Source organism: Pomacea canaliculata, linkage group LG9 (assembly GCF_003073045.1).
Source record: "Pomacea canaliculata isolate SZHN2017 linkage group LG9, ASM307304v1, whole genome shotgun sequence".
NCBI classification, from domain to species: domain Eukaryota; kingdom Metazoa; phylum Mollusca; class Gastropoda; order Architaenioglossa; family Ampullariidae; genus Pomacea; species Pomacea canaliculata.
The window spans coordinates 7,679,176-7,696,909 of NC_037598.1; the positions used below are offsets into that span (position 1 = coordinate 7,679,176).

At 44.7% G+C, this 17,734-nt stretch overlaps 1 protein-coding gene across 1 annotated transcript in view; it reads left to right on the forward strand.

Annotated features, from left to right (window-relative positions):
• The first annotated feature begins 87 nt into the window (after positions 1 to 87).
• The window catches only part of LOC112572131 (A disintegrin and metalloproteinase with thrombospondin motifs 9-like), a 67,037-nt gene continuing 49,390 nt past the window's right edge, over positions 88 to 17,734 (forward strand). The window contains exons 1-2 of the mRNA XM_025251681.1: positions 88 to 342; positions 1,145 to 1,524. Of these exons, the coding sequence (XP_025107466.1) occupies positions 231 to 342; positions 1,145 to 1,524 (492 nt within the window). The 5' untranslated portion in view covers positions 88 to 230. The remainder of the gene's footprint in view (positions 343 to 1,144; positions 1,525 to 17,734) is intronic.

The window sequence follows — 17,734 nt, forward strand, 5'->3', positions numbered from 1 at the left end:
CCCTCCCCTACTACTACAAGCACGAGAGACCAGCCACAAGCCGGCTTATGGCTGTCTTGCGATTGGATGGCTGGCGGAGGAGGCGGCGCTTATACTGTAATGTCTATGACTATCGTGCCATGCTTTTCGCACTGATTCTGAGGCAGAGCGGAGTAGAGGCGGCATGCATGTCGTAAAAAGAAGGTTCGATACTGGGGCAAGTGGATGAAGAGTCCTAGCAGCGGTTAACAATGCGGTCTGTGTTGATGGCCCTGGTGGTGGTGTGGTGGTGTCCACTACTGCTGCTACCCGTGCTGTTGGGCCAGCAGTCGCAGGATAACTGGGACCGAAACAAACAACAAGGTAAGGGATCCTCATTCATTGAAATTATCCCAGCGATTGCTGTAAGCTGCACGGAAATATTGTGCTCTTGTTTGCCGTATTCTTGTACGTTTTGGTCCTAAGAGGCTGGATAACTCGCTTAGACACAGAGAAAAAGTTTGTTATACAGGATAATATTTTAACTGTCCTGTCCATATCCTTCCTACCACAACTATTACATACTTGTCAACAAGCTTACCATCGGGCTTCTTGCTTTAAAAAAAAAAAGTGATCTTACTCTGCAGCGCCGATATGGAGTGATTAGCCTAATCTCACGGCTGGACATATATCGTCCGATAAATAAACTGCTTTTGTAGGACTTAACTTCTTTAAGTGTGTAACGATCGTTAATTTTGGACCCTTTTGCTCCGATAAGACTTTTGGATCTTGCTCACCCAGCATATCTGACTAAGAATCAAGTACGTGGGAAGCTGCTACTCAGCATATTCTGCGGCGTTGTCAGCATCTCTCTGTTTCCAACAGTGGTAGATGCTGCACAACTGTTTGCGGTAGGATCAGCTAATTATGTCCCTTGTTTACCAAAGGAGTTTCCAAGCATAGCATTGTCCTTTTATTTTTAAAACCTCCTGTAACTGAAGTGTTTGTGATTATGTGTGCACGCGTGTATTTCTGCGTGTTTGCTTTGATTGCTGTCTCTGAAAATGAATGATATATAGTTTTTCTGCAGTGATATCGTTTTACATAGCAATCATCTCTTTCCAACCATCTTTTTCCTGGAGCATGACTTTATGTATTTATTTCTTTATCTCATTCGACCTTTTAGGAGATATGGACAAGTATGACATCTTCTACCCTTCAGTCAGATCAGGGTCAGTGCAGCAGCAACAACAACAGCAACAATCGCGTCATCACTCGCGTCGTGTACGTGCAGTGTCTGAGATGGACGAGGCGGATTCTTTTCTAGACGACAGTGGCGGACTAGTTTACCGCATCAGTGCGCCAGTATTTTTTGAGGATAACTTGCATCTTCAATTGATCCCAGCTACGGATTTTATATCGCCCGGGTTTGTCATTCAGCGTGTCAGTGGAAATTACACGTGGTTGGAACAGATTGGCCAAGACCCGAAACTGGATTGTTTTTTCTCAGGATATGTTCTTGGACACGAGGATTCTACAGTGTCTCTTGCGATGTGCGATGGCATGGTAGGGTTTTTTTTTTTATTTATTTATTGTTTGCATGAACATTTGTGCTTCTGTGTGCTTGTTCACGGGCACATGCATTTATCTCTATTTTCTCCCTCTTTTCCTCTCACCACCTCCTTCCCTCTTCTTCTTATTAGTTATCTCCAGGACAGCATACATTGCGTCGTAACCCCGTAATCTTATGCGGGACGATGACTCTTCTACTCAAAATTCAAAAGTGCTTCGAGCATTCTTTCCCTTTGTCTTAACAATCAGTTCTCCGATCACGCCCGCAGTAGATAAAGTAAAGGCCTGTCGTTACCGCACACTTACTGCATAACCCGGAGAAATCCGACAACACATCCATCTAAGCAGCAATCAGACAGACGGCCAGTTGGCTCCCACCCATCATGCTCACTAGTGAGAGATGGAGGAAAGAAGAGACGTATATATTGGGTTGCAAGCAGATGAGTGATGAGAATGAAGGGGGAGGGAAGGTGGTATCGAGCACATTATGATACTGCCAGTCTAAGCGTCATGAGTTCGCTAATGAACAAAGCGCAACAGCTGGTACTGTGCTTCTTTGTTGCTAGTGATTCCAATTAATGGGAGGTGAAGAGAGCGAGAGAAATATCCATAAGCATTGCACTGATATTGTTTAGCTATATATGGATAATTAATTAACGGATAGGTTTTGAAAGTTGTATCTACCGATATCTGCAAAAAAAATGCAAACCATTCAGGTTGGTTTTTAATCATTCAGATGGCGGAAGGTTAGATGTTGTTGTGAAAGGGAAGTCGAGGCACGCCCGTTTTAATCCCCTGATAATCTGGCGGAGATAAGAACACCGGCTCCTCGTCTCCAATCTCTCTGCAGCAAAATCTTGCACGCGCTCATTAGAATCGACTGCAGGGCTCAAGAAATAGATATGTCCACTTACTATAAGGATAGAAGGACACGGAATGGTGGAGCACGAAAGAATACAGACGTATCCCTGCAGATGAAACCGCGAAAGGGGATAAGAATGGAGATGTGGGTGTTTAGGCAAACTGTCGTTGCTTTTTTTAGCAAATTGGCCATTGGCAGACAAAATTTTTCTTGTCCTTGTGAGGTTGGAGGGGTGGGGGAAGTTAGTAGGAGCACGATAAGGAGGATGAAGGGAAAAGCTCGAGATAAAAAAAGAAAAAAAACATTCAATGAAAGATGCGATGAAAGACTTTATTTCTGCTCGGTCTGTCCGTATGTGCACCATGCGCAGGAAAGATCGTCTGATCTGTGATATATCTGGTGCAGGACAACTGCCAGGTCTGCAAACCTACTGGTATGCGTGACGTCAGCGTTGCTGGCTGCCCAGGTTACGTCAGCGTCGTGCTGAATGAAGTTCGTGGCGTGCGTCTGAGTCGGCCTAGGTCAGAGGTTACAAAAGTGTCGCGTTTTAATGTGGGCCACCAGCTCCCGCTTCTGTACCCGCGGCACGCCCTAAGTCGTTTCATAGAATATCATGGTCCAAGACATGTAACTGCTATCCAGGGTAAAAAGAAAAAAGTAAACAGAAAGAGCAGTAGGTGGATGCTTGCGTGCTGGGTAACCGAGAGGTCATGACGGAGGCTGTGTGTTGTCTAATCTTAGACTTGTGTATGTGTGCGTGCCCTGTCCTAAATAGCAACTATCTACAGCGACTACTACTATTTGTAAACGTCCCAGACATTGCTCAGCTGTCATTATTTGACTATAGGTATGGCCGGACACTTCTTGATTTATGGCCACCGTGCAGAGAACACACAGCGTGGACCGCAGACAAAGGAACAAAACAACCGCTGATCTTCAACAAGAGCCAAGCGGGAAAACTTGCCTAGCGGCGTTGCGATTGTGCTGGCTGGGCAACCTCGCGTACCGTGGGGCATTCGGAGGAATGAATCATTGTTTGATGTGCAGGCCACCTTGCGACAAACTACTGCCCTCCATGCGACGTGAGCCATCCTCCCCAACCCACCCATACTCACACCCCCCCCCACACACACACACACACTTATATACTAAGGCTGATCCCTTTGTTGTAACGGAATGAGTGGACCACCACGTTGGTATTCGAAGAACTGTATCTAGATTTGTTGATATCCTACTGCGATACTAGTTATCATTGTTACAGTGGCTATGGGACATTTGTTTTGCTGTCAAAATATGATAGTAATGTGATTGTCTTGGTTGTATTTGTTTATGCATCGCTTTAAGTCCACCTCGACATGCCGGGTGGATCTCACTGAGAGAACACACCGAGTTGATCTATATATAATATACAGCTTCAATTAGGATGGCAAAGATGTTTCAGGAAACTGTTTAGGTATTGTTTTTGTCACAGTAGAGTCCTAGCCCTGTACGATTCTATGCTCTTGCCAGTTATTTGTAGTGTCAGCACATCCACCTACTACCATTTCTCAAAACACACCCTAGCGGAGTGAGGACTCGTCACTTTTTGCACAACCACCTACTACCACTTCTCAAGGCACACTGGTAGCTGGCTGAGTAATGATTCGTCACTCAAGGACACAACCCACACTATGTCGCATCCCATGAAACTCCTCCTCGCACCTCTATTCTAATCGTATATATTCCTTCACATCACTATGCTTTCGTTTATTTACAATTGTCTTCTTTCTCTTAACTTCCCTGAGAGAAACCCCATTTCACTAGGAAATACGGATCGTTACAATTTCAATTACAACTACAATGACCATCAGTTGAAAAGGTGAACGAGAATCTGTACTTCCTTGAGGCGAGAACAGCATTGCAAAACACTATGAGCGACTAGCTGATAAGAAACTCTGGAAACATGCGTAAACAAGATCCACTCAGACACTGGTATCACACACTTCCTGCCAGTATAAACCTCCTGCCCACTCAAAGAAGAGGCTAATGACTCAGGAAACACTGTGCACTTGTAAGACAAGTATACCAGACCGTGCAACTTGCACTTAGGCAGAAGTGTCACCTGTAAGAAATGGAGAGTAAATATGTGGGGTTGGACAGATGTTACGCATGCAAATAACTATCCCATAAGAGTCATTCGCGAGCGTGATAAGAAAGTCTTGACAGGTGTGTTGAATACTGAATCAATCGTCGCCATAGTCACCTGTTTTGATAAAGCAATCACTAATAAATAATCCTGACTTTACTGAGTTAGGAGCTTTATTAATACATCATTATGTTGTGGAGGGTATGTGAAGGGCCACAATGTTCAATTCTAATGCCATGTAGTCATTTGTTTTTTGCCCATTCGGTCTGCACCACCATCGTTGAATCCAGTACCAACACCCGTCAGTGGGAGACTGGTATCCTATCTTGTGTCTAGACTCTAGAGCATAGGTGCCAGCTTGTGGGACCCAACCACTTGGTCTTGAATACATTTACGCACGGTCAAAGAGAATGCACTACATTCGCGGAAATTACCATGGCCTTGACAACGGACGCACAAGTACAGATCACCTGTTAACCATCGAAAACTATTCTTATTAAAAAGTACTCTTTTTTTTCCTGAAGCTGCATTATCGATAGGAAACTACAAATTCTTGTCTGCTGTTACTACGTCTCAGTTTTATTGTTCTTTGTGCGATGATGGCCTACGCACATACAGAGTTCGTTTGCCCTCGGCGCGTAGGACACTGCACCTCTGCGCCAGCGTGGCTCAGCTGGTCGCAAGCCACATGGCCGAAACACTACCGATCCATGGAGCTATGGATGAATGCTTGCTTGTGCGTGTAAAACCGCTGCGTCGCAATGGCCTACCTAAAGCTTTGATGTTACCATTAGATGGTAGTCTTCCATCTGCTGAGCGCACCAGTGCTCGTGTGTGGCGTATTATCTTGCAGGGCTCAAACGCTATCGGGTATGTGACTATACCCAACGTTATGACCAAGAAGTCTCATATCTGCTGGAGGTAAGCCTGCTTCGTCGTGTGCAGCGGCATGTGTGATGGTTCTCGCTAGAGGTGTTTGGAGCTGGTTTTCGCGGAGAGTGTTAGATGGTCAGACAAACTCTCTATAAAAATGCGTGGCCAAAGAAAGCCATTGATGATATTCGCAATCTGCTCTATAAAAAGCGGTTTGAAATTAAATGGCAAAACACTATCTGCCTTCTTTACATAAAAGACATATCCATGGCCGTGGGTAGATTTTTGGATATTTAGTTAGAAGCCGTTTGAAGGGTATTATAAAGTTTTAAAAAAAGGTGACCGTTTCAGATCCTCCGACACTACCTCCCACGTAGATCAATTGTTTGGAAAACCTCTGGCTCATTTGTTTCCCCCTTGGCAAACGATGACGGCTGTCCCACAGAATTAATATCGATAGCTTTAATCTCAGTGCTTGTTCTCGAGAGATATAGGCTAACCCAAGATTTCACGAACACAGTTGTCATATTTTCACCTTTTATGCTTGTCTCCATTGCGAACTTTCGAAGGTCAGGCTCAACATTGGTCAGCAAGTTCCGCAATTCGCGTAGTCAACAGACGCTCAAGATCTTGATTTCAGCGGAAAGGCCTATCGGCGGGGTCTTCGAGTACAGGCTACGCGATAGCATGGTGGGTGCCCCTTGGGCCCTTCACAGGCCATAGACTAGAGTAATTTCCTCTTCACAAGCCATGAGTAATTTTGACCTTATTGTGAGTGCGGTCGTTTCTTTGATCACTTGTCTGTCAGGACACTGTCGCATTATGGGATAGAGTTTAGAATTGTATGGCTGTATTAGAAGAACATTCTCATTTATAAATAAAAATCTTGTTAATGTCTGCATTATCACCCGTCTTTCCGCTCTAGCAAAGACTGTGCTAATGCGACCCACCAGCTAATTTCTTTGATGTGACGGGTCTACACTTCGCTGTGTGGACGGTTTGAACCTGTGCTCGCCTTGCGGAACGGTGATAGTGCCTCCGTGTCCAGCTCTTCGTGTTTGCTTTCGCTGCGATAAGGTGTTAGAGGCCATTTAGAGATAAATTAGTTGGACTTTCCCATGTTTACAGAGTATCAGATTTTGGCATGTTTCGATAGCACAGCAGTAAAGCGCATGTCAACAATGTACGGTCACAAACGTTGGGCTTGGATCTCGTATCGGATGTACTCCGGTCTTGACAGCTGTACACATGGATGTTGAAGGTCTTTTCCGGGTATTTGGGGGGGTGGGGGGGTTTCCTTGGTCGTTCTATTATTCGTCCATCATCCTGCCAGTTGAATCACTTTACAAGTATAAACCAGCCAGTAAAGTGCTGATGGCTGTGAAGATATGGAGCCAAGGAAATCTTATTGATTAAGGAAAAAACAAATACTTAATAGTAGGAGTTGACTCCCTTTGACCTATTAACCCATCTTTTCTCCATTCCGTGCATCGCCGCAGTCAGCGTAGACGCGCCACCACCACGAGAAGGACGTGACATGATCCGAGGCGAGAGAAAACTAGGCGACCCAGTTCTGCCTGACGTGGCCGGGAATTCTCGAGGGCGAAATCAAATTTACGCTTCGTCCCATCGCCGTAGCCGTAATCTTCCGAGACTACGTCAGCTTCGCATCGCTTTTAGAGGGCAAGAGGAAGAGGCTAGCCTGAGGTGCAGCGACTGCGCCTACGACCCTTTACTCTCCCAAACGGCTTGATAACTAAACTAATTAACTAGTTTCCTTCTAACAGTTTCCGCCAACCCGTTCACCCTGCTATACGGCCTAGGTGCATGGGATGGACACATTGCTGCACTTCAATCAGACACTAATTAGTTGCGAAAGGACTGCAGGCGTAAACTCGACCCGAACTAGGGGTGATCTCGCCGATTCTTCGCAATTAGGAACTTCTAAGGGATTCCCCGGTGTTACACAGTTTAATTACGAGTTGACTTCACACGATATTATTTAATTACTATGTTCCGGTGAGATTTTATCGCCCTTAATTTTTGTTTCATTCATTGCTTCCTCCCTTACTTTCTTTTTCTTCACTCGTTCTTCCTTTGCTTCTTTTTATTTGGGCTTCTCTTTCCCTTCTTATTCATTTCATACGCCTCTTTCAAATCGTCTTAAATTCTTTTTTTTTTTTCTTTTTTACTGTCATACCTTCTGTTTTTCGCTGACTTTGCAAAGTTAATCTAAAATAGTTTCGGACTATCTCTTGGAAGGCGGTAAGCTTCATTAGCATGTCAGGAAGTCGTTAGTCAAATTGTCGATTCATAAAGAATTTTATAGCAAGGTACGGCCAAGAACCTGTCGTACGCGTGACACAGCTGATTTTCTGGCACCGATGACACGGGAGATACATGACCTAATACATCACCTTGTGCACAGGTGTTTGCCTGCAGTTTGCAAATTACCTTTCTTTTTTTAGGTCCAATTATAGGATACGGTATGCGGTCGTAGTGTTATAGAAACAGACCACAGCTGCATCGTCCTACCTGAAATCATTACTGGTGCAAAAACTCGCATGAAGAACATTTGAGCGGTCATTCACTTCATAATGCAGGTCTGGCTTCTTCTGCTACATGTCAGATTCTAGACAGCGCGACCCGTCTGACTGATGTTTTATTGACACGGTTAATGGTGTCTGTAGGTATTCAGGATTAACAGTTGTGACGTCAGAGAAGCCAGTACAAAGCGAGAGGCTACAAGTGCTCTGTCATCTGCTAAATATCCTCCCTCTCTCTGGCACATGCAGTGTAAAGAAGACCTCTATCACGACTGTTGACACAGCAGGTCGCAGTGTATTTATAGCAGCACGAGCCTTGTTTAGTTTGGAAACGCGCCTTCCTCACTCCTAGCAGTGGACAGTCACACAATTCACACCACCATCTGAAAAGTCCAGAGAGTCCCATAGCTGAGATAGGAAATCGAGCGCAGCTTAGGAAGTTGTTGTTTGTCGGACTGATGGAAAACCAATCCCGTTCAAACATCGGTATGAGTTGTTTTTCGGTGTGGGAATCAGCCCCCATGTCGATACTCATGGACGCGAAAGGACAGGACAGGAAGGGGCCAGACCTTCGGATTCGTGCTGCCGGTTTTGGGGGTAGGGTTTGGTGCATGTATGGCTGCACGGTTCGCTGGTAACTGGTGGACTATTTTTCTGGAATAAATGTGCACTGCACTGGGCTTGACGAGAAAGGGAAGTGTTAACAGATTTGTTAAATCATCATTCGTTCCCTCCAGCAGCTCGTAGTTTCCCTGCAGCCGGCTCCGAAAGGAAATTCCCTAGCTATCCCTCACCCCAACACCTTTGTCCCCAACAGCCCAACCCATCGTTATCTACCTGCTTCGAAAACTCCTGTTGATTTTCTTTTTCTTAATTACATATTTCAGTTGCGAAACGGATTTGTATCTAGTGGCCTTACCAGGATTCATCGAAACATAACTCGAAGGAAACTGGTGTTTCGCAGCAAAGTAGCCGGCCCCATTAACAAATTCAAAATGCACAGAAAAAAGAGCGTGGTGAGGACGAGATCTGAACTCCAGACAGTCGATCATCACTATATTGGTAACAAACGCCCCCACCCTCACGTCTCCACACATATATCATATCACCATGAGTAACTGATATCTGCCGAAAACTAAGACTTCATTAAGAGCGGTGTCCTCATATCTTTCACATATATTCCGACATCATTAGCATTATCATTACATAATACACAGAAAAAAATAAACTTTCTTGCAGAGAAAAATCTGTTAATATTCTAGTAAAATTCTAAAAGGTGGATTCCTCAGCAATCAGTTCAACAATGATGCATCATAAATTTTTAAAAAAAAATCATGCAAACTTTGCTATGCTAAATTTAGCGAAATAAACTAATAAGTTTGGTGTATCATAGACGAAACATGAAACTGGACACGCATTGTCAAATATGTGACTTTTTGACACGCTTGCACGTGGAAGTCATATAACAGAAATTTTCATCCGTTACCACAGACTGTGCACCTCTGCCGGCATGCAGCGTGTACATTGAGCCGGCGTAAGAGTGCATTACGCAAAGCCTTGACTGCGTCTCGTGGCGTGCACTTTGCGCGCGCAGCGCGGAGCTCCAGCAGGTGAGGCTTCGCTGTAGAGAACCCCAACGCTACGGGCAACCACTTCCAACTTGGCACCTGCCCACCGACTAAAAGAGCAACGGTGACGCGCGTGAAACGATAGGCTTTGCACATGCTCGGGCATGGAATAGTGCCAGCTAAGCCAGGTCGAGGGATCTGCTACGGTTATCATAGCTCTGCGCATGCGTGCTGCCTTGGTATTCGGCTGCTGAGAACTCTGCAGTGCTGCTTTCAGGTACTGTTCGGATCGGTACCACATCTACTCACCATCCTGATCTTCCTGTGACCTGAATTTCCCCCCCCCCTCTTACGAAACAAACTTTTTTGGTCGAAATATCAGCCCAGGTGTGCCTAATACAATACAAACACGTGTTACATATTTTCCACTTTTTGAAACTTCTGGATCTTATTAAAATGAACAATGGCCGTTTCTGATGTCAACGTGTTTTTCCAGTAGTGTTTCTCTTTTAAACTCTGCCCCCCCTCCATAAAAAAAGTCTACCTGAAAAAGCTTGTAATTCGACGAGATAATGTATACATGACGACACTGAAATTTTCCCGCGGCCTTCAAAAGCACCTTTTGATCTTATGAACGTCGCATTAGCATTTAAAGATGCTCCTTTGGATTTGATATTACTTAGCTTTACACCAAATACAATTTTATCTTTGCAGTCAAATATGTTTCACATTGGAAATGTTACTGTTGATAATTACCTGATGTAATAGTTTGAAAGTACATGACTGCTGTACGTGTAAGAGTGTAGATAATAAATAGTAAAGCTTTGTAATGAGATCTCCACTTAGCCTTGAACACGAATAGTTCTTCGAATCACGTGATGTTCTAATGTGATGAGCAAGTATATCAGTTTCCTTCAATTTTTCTTAAATAAAGCTCACAAGCAGGGTATGGTGATAACATGTTAATATATCTATAAATCAATATAAAATACGTTCCCTCCTAAACTGCGATGATGAAATCGCTGACTTTAGGAGTAAAGGTAGCCGTGCGAAGTTTTGCATCCGGCCAGACAGCCAGGCACACGGCGAACACTACAGAAATGCTGCTGGAGTTTCCTGTTCCTTGCCGCAGGGTGAGACGGCTTTGGGGGCTATCTGATTAAAAATACATAAACAAGACAGAAATGAACCGTTTATCCTTTTCATCATTTGATGCCCCAGCGCCAGGGGTCAGTGCCGCTCCACAGCGGAGCCCACTTGTGTTTAAAATATATTTGCTCAAGTGACCTATACCACAAGGCCTCGAGACAGGGGCTTCCAGACGGCTAGAAAGCCACGCCGTGTCCTTGCGCTGCATAACGAAAGCGATTGTTGTGATATGCACGCATACACCTCGCCTAGTCAGGTTTTCTCATAACCTGTAGGGCCGCGCACTGCGTCTACCACCGCGGTAAAGTATTGTACGTTTGCGATCTGCGACTCGACAGAGCTCGGCATGCAAACACCTAGCTGCACGAAGAAGCGGCGTTGGTGGTGAAAGAAGTGGAGTTTCCTTCCGCCGCGAGCGGCCGCCCAGAGGAAGTGTGTGGGATAATTATTGCTAGATCTGACGTGTCAGCAACTTTACCCCCACACTCACAGACACCACCGCCACCACTGCCGCCATACCCCACCGTAACACTCACCACCTCCACACTAGTGGGGGTCTTTGTCCTACATGGATTAATCTTGCTTACCATGTGCAAATGAAGTGCACCGTGCGGGAAGTTTTTTTCGGCAAGAGGCGCAGACAGCTAGACGCGGCACAAACGAAACCCTTTGGGGGCCATCGCCAGTGGCACTGTGCACTTATATATTCCTGAGTTTTATAAACGTTTGTATCTCGCTTTCCATACATAAAAAGCTTACAGATTATAAAGGCCATGCACACGCCTTTATGCATAGAAAAGAGATGCGAATGATCTTGCAACAATGCCTTCGGGTGGTTTCCACGGATGTCGATGTTGTCTTTTTCATTCGCAAATGAAAACGCAAACTCGCTTTTGTGCTTCGAAAGAAGGTAAAACATGTTAACTCCATTCACCTCTCACTTTCTTAGATTCATTCAGTGAGCCTGTTATGTAATCGAGGTTTCTTGAGTTTGGACACTGTATGAGGACGAAGGACTGTTCATACTCCTTGGCTAGTTGTTGACAGGGAGTGTCACTTTGAAGCTAGATAATCCAGCTTTGGATTTAGTTAGTCATTACTTCCTAGACAGTGCGTGTGCCCAAGTGCTGTAGAGAAAAATGGTGTGTCTTCCTCGGACTCAGTAACACTGACACGTGACATACGTGAGATGTTTATACAAATGGAGCGAAGAAACATAGAAACAACCTTGACGTGTGTACAAAGGGCACCAGCTTCTGTGTATTTTTTAACCATGATTCGTAAACACTTGTCAACTGCTGCTCCCAGATGGGCCTGTCCACCTCTGAGGGTCAGAGCTCCACTACGGTAGCTTTACTTTCGAGTTGTTAGTACAGCCCCAGAGACACTTTGTGGCCAAAAACAGCTTTCAACCCCCTGAGTTCTGGGGCCAGGGTGCACAATGGGGATTTCTAGTTTATGCTCCCCTGGATTCTGACCTTGTTTGTGTCAAAAGGCTCCTGCCTTTATTCTGGCCAGAACTAACTGCGAGGTAACTATTTCCTACCTATAGCTAGATCAACAGAACAAAGGTCAGGTTGCACTTGGACCGTGCTAGTAGACAAATGAAGTGAAGCAAGGGGCTAAGAGAAAAAAATTCACTTAAAGAAGGGGTTTTCTGCAAACAACCTACATGTTATCGTTTTAACATGGATCAGAAGAGTATCATACGAAAAACAATGAGGCTTTTTCGTCGAGGCATAAGAATAATCGTAAAAAAAAAAACGAAGTTAACAGCACATATCTCATTGTCGATGACATAGGCCTGCTGCAACTCTCGAGGTCGTGGCCGTGAACGTAAACACATACAGCTGGCAGTCTGAGCGCAGCACAGATCATGTGTTCAACAAGTGGGTGTCAGAGGAATATGCATTTAGTTCTCGAACTCGTATTCTTTATGTGGAAGATCAATGACATTTCTTTTTCTTATTTTTTTTTTTTGGTCTTCTTTTAGGTTCTGTCTCTGTCCTTCTAGGATTTCTGTTCCACCCACTTCTTATCTTGTCCCATTTCCCCTCTTCTCTCTCTGCAGGAAGCAACATTGGGGATGGCTGCTGCTATGCTATGCCAACAGTGAGGCAGAAACCGACCTTGACAAGGGAGGGAGGGTGGCCTAGGTGTTTTCAGACATATTTTATCATCACACTCATCCAGATTCCTTGCGTCATATAAACAAACTTAGCCCCTAAACAAATTGTTTATGGTGTGTTCCCTCGTTAGCTTTTAACCACGCTCGTCGGGCGATGCGAAGGCAGCTCCGCCTCCAGTATCCTTTTACAGCAGAATTGTGCGTATATGCAGCGATGGGCCACATTGCTGTGGTACATGTATGTGATGAAATGTAGAATGAAGTACTAGATGACTGTAAAGTAAAACCATACACGCGCGCACTAAAACGAAATGGCAATCTGATTGCTTGATTCTGTATTCCCATCCACGCTTCATTGAGAGATACAAAATCAACATGCTTTTGGTCAGCACAGCTTACCGAACGTCACGCTTGAGTAATTCTTAATTTCTTACAATGATGCATTCTAGAACACAGCAGCTGTCCGGCTACAGCCATTTTTATTAGCGAAGACGTGCTTTATGTAAAACTGAAAATATTGCTGAATTGTGGATCAGCGTGTGGGGGAACTGGGGAGGATTGACAATGAGATGCGCAGCTGGTGGTGCTCGGCCCCAGCAGATGCCCTATCACACGAAAACATTACGCGCTTCTGGCTTGTTGCACGTGCACCAGCACGCGAATCTTCGTCATGTTGCTGACTGAGAATACCACGTGATGGGTGCAGGCATGACGTTAGGAGGCACCAAGCCGTTGCTAATTCATTTAAAGCAACATGTTCTTTTGCACACAGCTGGAAACGAAGGGGAACAAAAACACAATTAAAATTGAATGAACCTAGTATGGAATCTGGCCACCAGATTGTAATTATGAAGTAAATATTTTGTTGTTTTTCTGGAAGATTTGTTTGCGCGGCTGCAACAAGACGGAAAGCAACAGGCTTTTTTTAAATAAATTGATTCATTTGCCTTGAGGTCTGTATGTTATTTGCAAAAGGTTACGACTTAGTAAGCAAAATCCACTGCAAGGTTTATGGCAGTGGCGCTACAAGGGACAGTTCCTTGTTAATTATTGGTCCAGCCCCAGATAAATATTATCGTGCAGTGTCTTGGAATCATGAAGCTCAGATATTAGCTGGCTCAGCGCGAACAAGCAGGTGTTCTCATTTTCTCTTCCTATGATATACGAGCCGCCATTGTTTCTTATCAGTTTCAGACCCTTACAAACGAGCACTACGAAAGCTCTACCCGCCCCCCTCCATCTACCGTGACCTACTTAGAGTAGTATCTTTAGGGTCATCTTCCGAGGAGAGCAGCAAAGGAGGAATAGTGAGATGCGCACGCACCACCCCGCGTTTCCTGTTCTGGGACATACGAGGACTATATCCTTTCGTTACAGTCTTCACTGATCATGATGCGGACGGAAATCGGGTAGTTAGCCACGCCGTCTCCCATGTGCGCACGTTTCTCGGGGGAACTGATTCTGTCTTTGCTTTAGAGACCGGTAGCTTGCGCGCATTTCATTAACCAGACTAGAACTCAAAGTATCCCTCCCCTGCCCTCCACCACCATCTGACTATTTTACTCCACCATTGATTACTGAGCGCTGCCACATTGTGTTTTTAAAACTTGCACTCTGTTTTCTCACGAACGTGAATGAATGAATTGCTTTTTTAATGAAGAAAAGAAGGGACCTGATAGGAGCCTTGATATCGTCTATTTTAACACACACACACGTACATTTCTTTCTCCCCTCGCTCACGTCTGGAAATGTGCGGTTGGAAATGCTTCCACCTTTAGGCGATTTTTAGGACTGTTGGTGATGGGGATGTGGGGAGTATAGAGGCAGGAATGAAATGGGTAAGAAGAGAATATTGGATTGTGGTCAAAGAGTGTGACTGTTTTTTACGTTCGTATGTGTTGATTATTAGATTGCTCTCCGGATAGCATATTTTGCTCTCGAGTCCTGGAGCCGTGCCAAGCTTGCAATGATGGCGAACTGGTGCCGCTGATTCACTGAACGCACATGGAATGTGTCACCAGCACTGGCAAGAACAAAGTCGCGGACAATGGCAACGGCAAGGCAGAGATCTGCATGAATGGAGTACGGTTCGAATAGGTAAACAATTTTATTTATTTGGAGGCCACCCTCTCCAAAGACTGCAGCTCCACGATAGAGACCCTCATCAGGATTACGACTGCAAAAGTGGCAATGGCAAGGCTGGACAGGGTCTGGCGCAGCCATGACATCAGATTTACGGATTTACGAGAATAATCCCTAGTAGTACCGATCCTGCTTTACGGATGTGAAACGTGGAGTCTGCTGGGTAATACAGATAGGAGACTGGCATTCGAAAGCAAGTGCCTGAGAAGGCTGCTCCGGATCTCATGCAAAGAACACAAAACTCTTGACTTTTTAGGAAGCACGGACGCCACACTCGCAGGACATTAGGAACCCTTACTCGCAACGGTGAAGCGGTGTAAGCTGGTCTGGTTTGGCCACGTGACTCAGCACGATACTTTGTTGAAGACTGTCATTCAAGGTACCTTACAGGGTGGTCGTCGCCGCGGTGGCCAGAGGAAGAACTGACTTACGAAAGGGAAGGAGTGGACTGGTTGTCCTGTGCAAGACCTGCTCACTATCGCTCGCTCAAAACAGACACACGTGGCGGGTTTTGTCAGCTGCTAATTTAGCTAGTTGATCTTTCTTTCCACTTTTTTATTTATATGTGAGAGCTAACATAAAGGAGCTTTATTCGCCATTTGCTTTGTGAATCTTATTTATGGGAGATAATAACTTATCATTGTGTCAATTCTGCCGCAAGTTCCTATGGCTTAAAGTGCTGACAACGAGTTAGATATAAAACAGCACTGTCGGATCGTCCTAATCTTAATTTTGAGCACCATTGTATAAGCTTTTTGTATAGCAGTCATGTCAGGTGTAAATGTCGTCGCCATGTTTACCGACTCTAACTGAAAAACTTAAGTCGTAAACTCCAGTTCAGACCTTTAGGTAGTAAGATCTTGTGATCTGTCTCAGAAGACCTGGAGATGGTTCTCTCTCACACACACACACACTCACACCGCGCGCTGTGTAATACATGTACATGCCTAGAGCTGCTTTCAAAGTCAGAAACAAGATAAAATTGTATGGTCAAGCCATTCAAAGAAAAGCAAATAAACATGCAACGAGGGTTAACATTTTAACCACACATTTTTTAAGCATGCAGAAGTGGAAAGTCGTCGAACGATCCCAGATGTGGGTTGCTTATCCCTTCAACTCGTCTTTTGGAGGACCAGCCTTCGTGCTCACATGTCCCCCACGTGTTGCCGTCTGATTCTCAGTGAGTCATGTCGCTCGGCCTTGTCCATAAAACGTTGAAACTATAAGACTGCTAAAGCTTCTGCGTGAAGTGTGTGTGTGGGTGGGTAGGTGTGTCAGAAAGAGAGAGAAGTAGGCACTCTTAATAATCATTCCCTCTCTTTCTCGTCCCCTTTCCAGTACATATATACAAAAAGATGCCAGTTGTAGTTTTGTCAACTGTGTAGCCTTCATCAGAGACTAAGCAGATACTGTTACGCAGTTTGTTCATGGTTTTCTACCGTCCTCTTCCTAACGTCTTCTCCCTAATAAGAATAGGCGAGGACAGACGGATTTGTAGTATTTCTCGTTTTGGGGTATATGGACAAAGCTTGACAAATGAATTGGCCTGTCGAGACTGCCGGCAGTCAGTTTTCTCTGTTTACCCACAATCTTGTCTCTTCTTACTCTCCATAGATGCTCTTCTATTGCCTGCGACCAAAAGCTTGATGTTGATGGTAAACAACCTGATAATGAGCGTTAACAAGTTGAATAAAGGATGGTTAGCAAGAGCATGGTATTTAGATGTAGATATTGTTTCCTTCCTTATAGCTGTGAGAATCTTCTTCAGCTGGCGACTTTGTGACATACACGATGGTCCTGATGGCAATACCTGCGCAGGAATGTCGGGCCACTGTATATTCGTGCTTGGTCAAGAGCGATTTGAGCTCGTTTTATTTTAAATGTTTCACCGAATGTCAGCAAGCGGACTCGTTAGTCAGCATCAGCACAGCAAGCATGGATCAGTGGCAGGATGTTTAACACCGAATAATTTAAAGTTTTTAAGACTTTTATAAAGATCTATAGACAAGTACTCGAATGCTTATTGACGGCGCCTTTAGTGCCAGTTGAAGGTAGCTGCCATAGTTTAGGTACTATAACCACTGTCTGGGTATTCTATTATTACAAAAGTGCGGTCCGATTAACGGTCTATTATAACCTGGCGCCTCGCTTTGATGTCGCGATTAAATATTTGTAACTACTAGCTTGAGTCAGGAAAACTTGTCTCACAGCTAGGTTTGCCTTGATACGAGTTCTGGCGCTGACAAAGTTTTAGAGCTGGGTGCACAGTATGCCTCTAGCTGGCTGGCTATAAAATATTAGCAGTATAGCTAGCGGCTAGCGGTGTACTCTACACCCGACAGCTGAGGTTCGTCTATATATCAAAGTGTCTTTAGGGCTTCCTTAAACTTAAGTGCAAGGCGCTTCTAAGGGCACTTCGATGTATTTCAATTCGCTGTGGTGCCATCAGACGGTGCTCGCACTTTAAAATATACCAGTGCTATTACGTGCTGATTACTTTTTCTAGAATACATCAAAGTGCACATAAAAGCTCTTACATTGTTGAGTGCATGCCTTAAAGGTTGCTCACACTGTCGCACTTATATATATAGATATAATTGAATTTTATATTTATATGCATATTTATATCTGACACAAAACGTTTGTATAGCCCCGCCCTGGAGCTGTGGGCCGAAGAGTCAAGTATGGCTGCCTATGACTCCCCAAGATACCGCTATCCCTAGAGTAACCTTGAGTTCGGGAGACTGAAACAGTGAAGTATTGTTCTTTGCCTGCCAGTAGAATACATTTGGTATATATGGAGACAGGTGG